General features: G+C 60.5%; 1 protein-coding gene across 1 annotated transcript in view; it reads left to right on the forward strand.

The window, feature by feature from the left end:
- Positions 1 to 6: 6 nt before the first annotated feature.
- LOC104989464 (zinc finger protein ZXDC-like) overlaps positions 7 to 3,875 on the forward strand; it is an 8,246-nt gene continuing 4,377 nt past the window's right edge. The window contains exons 1-4 of the mRNA XM_010841142.1: positions 7 to 273; positions 2,480 to 2,632; positions 2,718 to 2,796; positions 3,565 to 3,695. Coding sequence (XP_010839444.1) covers positions 141 to 273; positions 2,480 to 2,632; positions 2,718 to 2,796; positions 3,565 to 3,695 — 496 coding nt within the window. The 5' untranslated portion in view covers positions 7 to 140. The remainder of the gene's footprint in view (positions 274 to 2,479; positions 2,633 to 2,717; positions 2,797 to 3,564; positions 3,696 to 3,875) is intronic.

The raw sequence follows: 3,875 nt of genomic DNA on the forward strand, positions 1-3,875 counted from the left end.
TGGACGGCTGCGGCTGGGCCTTCACCACGTCCTACAAGCTCAAGCGGCACCTGCAGTCGCACGACAAGCTGCGGCCGTTCGGCTGCCCGGTGGGCGGCTGCGGCAAGAAGTTCACCACCGTGTACAACCTCAAGGCGCACATGAAGGCGCACGAGCAGGAGAGCCTGTTCAAGTGCGAGGTGTGCGCCGAGCGCTTCCCCACGCACGCCAAGCTCAGTTCGCACCAGCGCAGCCACTTCGAGCCCGAGAGGCCCTACAAGTGCGACTTTCCCGGTGAGCGGCGCGGGCGGGGCGCGGCGTCTCCTCTCCTTCCGACCCGGGGTCGCGGCGGCTCCCGGACCCCGCTTGGCCGCGAAATAGCTCGGGGAATCTCGGAGCCGTCCCCCAGGTGTGGGTGCGTCCGATGAGCGAGACCACAAGGCGTCTTCCCACCGACGGAGCCGGAGGCAGGTCTGGTCACTGGGAAACGCTCAGTCCGGCTTGCGGGCGCGCACCCCGGGCTGCAGGAACGCTGGGCCGCCGTACAGCGGGGCGAGACATTAGGGCGCCCCAGGGGATTATCGCCCGGTGCGGCGCATCCGCTTTTTATGCCGTTAAGACTTTTGTTTCGTTTGGACTTCATTGTTGTGTGAAGTTCTGAAACTCGTCTTCATCTTCAGATGGAGACTCCCGGCGAGGTGGGTCCGGTGGGTGAGTGTCCGTGGACTCTCCGCCCGGATAGGCGGCTCCAGCAGCGGAGGGCGTGTGCCTGCGAAGGAGGGGCTGGGGGGCTGGGGCCTGCTGCGGAGCCAAGGCAGGGAATGTGGGCAGGTGGGAGGCTTCTGGAGGGCCTTCCGTAAAAGAGAAGCTGGAGTGTGCGCCCGGCAATTGGTTCATGTGTTGTGGACCGGGAGTGCGCTCTGCATAGTGTCCAGGTTACGGAAGTGTCCTGGAATGAGGGATTTTGAAAGGGCAGAAGAAATGTCAGTTGTTAGGGAATTCTCTCTGATCCTCCCCTGTGCCCTGGCCGGTCCTGTGCACCCCGTCTCGGTGGAGGGCACTCTCTCTCTCTGTTCCACACTCGGCACCTGAGGGCGGCTTACAGACCGCTCTAGTGAAGAGCTCAGAGGGCGTCCATCTGAGCAAAGTGCTAGCAGGATCAGGGATCCACCTGTTTTGGGCACGGGGTCACCCTGGGGATTTTGAGGTGAATGATCTGTGGGGTGTCTGTCCCGGGTGGGTGGAAGGAGGAGTGGAGTGTTCCAGACCGCAGGGGCCTGAGGGCTGACCCAGGTGGAGGCTGTGGGTCCCTGAGCGGCTCCAGCTGGGGAGGATTGAGACGCTGGGTCCCGCGGCTTCTCAGTCGGTCAGGGGAGGGTGTGTCTTGCTGAGGCAGACTCCGACTTTGCTTGTTTAGATGTGTCTACCTGACCGAGGGGCAGCCCAAAGTGAGGACTGGCCGGGGCCGCTGGGAAGGGACAGATGTGTACGTGAGGAGGGGTGGGGGCCGTTTGGGGAGATGAGCGTTTCCCTGCTCATTGTCACTGCAGAGAGGAGGGGCGACGGGCCCTGTGCCCGTGGCGGCCCCGGGAGGGCTTGAGAGGGGCCATAGCGCCCAACTGTTCACAGGCATCTTGCAGCCTCGTGGGTTCTGCCTGGTGTGAGCACTGACCTTTTCTGTCGAAGGAGAGCTGGTTGTTTAGTAGCTAAGTCGAGTCCAGCTCTGCTTCTCCATGGACAGCCTACTTTTTCCACCAGGCTCCTCTGTCCATGGGATTTCCCAGGCAGGAATACTGGAGTGGGTTGCCATTTCCTTCTCCAAGGGATCTTCCTGATCCCGGGATCAAGTCTGGGTCTCCTGCACTGCAGGTGGATTCTTTACCAGGGAGCCACCAGGGAAGGAGCTGATGGCTTCTAGCTCTCCCCAGTGGAGAGCTTAGTGATGTTTGAAGTCCCGTGGGTCAGCCCGGTTGAAGATGCAGATGGGAAAAGCACAGATGAGCCCAGTGACTCGTGACAGAGCAGGAAACCCCAAGGAGACAGGCCAGAGGGAGGAGGAGCTCACGGCAGGGGCCGGTCTGCCTCTGGGAGGGCGTGCCCAGGGATGGGGGGTGTGCCTGGTTCCGCAGGTGGGGGGACCTCAGGCGTTACTGCAGTGGCTGGCAGCCCTTTCAGGCTCAGCCTGACCAGACAGAATCTGGTTCCTTAGTATCTGCTTCATCTTGTTGGGTTTACGGGTCGTTGAGTTCCTGCCACACCTGGAGGGTCTGTCGTGCTGAGCTGGGAGCTGATGGGTGCATCGGAGGACGATCAGGTGGCCACGTGGGGCAGGTGGCCTGTGAACTGCCCCGAGCCGCCCCGACTTTGGCCTCCAGGGAGGCCCTCGAGTCGTCCTCCTCCTGCGTGCCCCGGTGCCAGCAGTGCCTGGCGGGTGACTGGGTTAGCTCTGTAACGTGCCTTCTGCCCCGCCAGTGAGCAGGCTCTGTGTTTCTCTGTTCAGGCTGCGAGAAGACATTCATCACCGTGAGCGCTCTGTTTTCCCACAACCGGGCCCACTTCCGGGAGCAAGAACTCTTTTCCTGCTCCTTTCCCGGATGCAGCAAACAGTATGACAAAGCCTGTCGCCTGAAAATCCACCTGAGAAGCCACACAGGTAAACTAGCCCGGGCCGTCCGGCCCCCGCCCGCCATCTGTGCATTCCCGGTTGTGATCACGAGGTATGGTTTTTCTTTCCTAAGGTGAAAGACCTTTTATCTGTGACTCTGACAGTTGTGGCTGGACCTTCACCAGCATGTCTAAGCTCTTGAGGCACAAGAGGTAACCTTTACATTTGGGTTGAATTCTTTGTCTTGAAAATGAGTGAGTTATTGGTCAGTAGCAGAAGCCTGTGGATGGGATAATCTGTGGATTTCTTTAAGTAATGAAAAACAAGTGTGGATAACTTGGAAAATTCAGAAAGTTTATAAGAAGAAAAACACACAGAATCCGATCACTTAAAGTTAGTTTTTTGTGTGTACTTGTTTTTAAGTTTAGTTAGTATGCGTAACGTTCAGCTTGATTTTCAGAAAGGTAAGGCTATGGACTAAGCCTCCCTCATGCCGTCGTCACTTCCGTGCTGTGGCGGCCCCTTGAGGGCTGGGCTCGTGCAGGTGGCCCTTGGCCTTTGTCCCGCATCCGGCCTCCCAGCAGCTCTGACGCTGAAGCACTTGTCCTCCTGTTTTGTGTGGGGACCCAGAGAGCTGGGAGGCGTTCTGTCCTTGCACAGCTGGGGCTGAGGGCATCTACGCGGAGAAAGGCCGTGTGCACGTCAGGCGAGGTCCCTTGCCGCAGGGACAACCTGTGTGGTATCGGGTGGCTGAATGGGGGAGGCGGCTGCTCCTTCCTGCGTGGAAGCTGAGTCTGACTGTGGTCGGCTCCATCAGGAAGGAGGGCTTCTGCCCATGAGGGCTAGGGACCAAATCCAGGCTCTTCTGAGATGTGCCGTTTTCCCCTGTGATGCGGAGAGCTCGTGGGTGGGTGCATCTTGCAGAGCTGTGCCCGCGGCGGTGACGCGCGTGGTCACCCTCGCTGCCGTCTGTCCCGCAGGAAGCATGACGATGACCGCCGCTTCCCCTGCCCCGTCGAGGGCTGTGGCAAGTCGTTCACCCGGGCCGAGCACCTGAAGGGCCACAGCGTCACCCACCTGGGCACCAAACCCTTCGCCTGTCCTGTGGAAGGTGGGTGTGAGCAGCCCCACGGCCGCCTGGCGCTGCGGGTGGAAGAGTCTGAGGTGCCAAGTAGGCCGGGGCGTGGGTTGGCTCGGCTGGTCTTAGCCGGGGGCGTGCGTCTTGGGAGCAGAGTGCTAGCAAGCAGGTGCAGAGTCGGACCGCTGGACCTGGGGCCTGGGCCTGGGGCTG

The sequence above is a fragment of the Bison bison genome, unplaced genomic scaffold (genome assembly GCF_000754665.1).
Source record: "Bison bison bison isolate TAMUID 2011002044 unplaced genomic scaffold, Bison_UMD1.0 scf7180017846944, whole genome shotgun sequence".
Classification (NCBI taxonomy): Eukaryota; Metazoa; Chordata; class Mammalia; order Artiodactyla; family Bovidae; genus Bison; species Bison bison.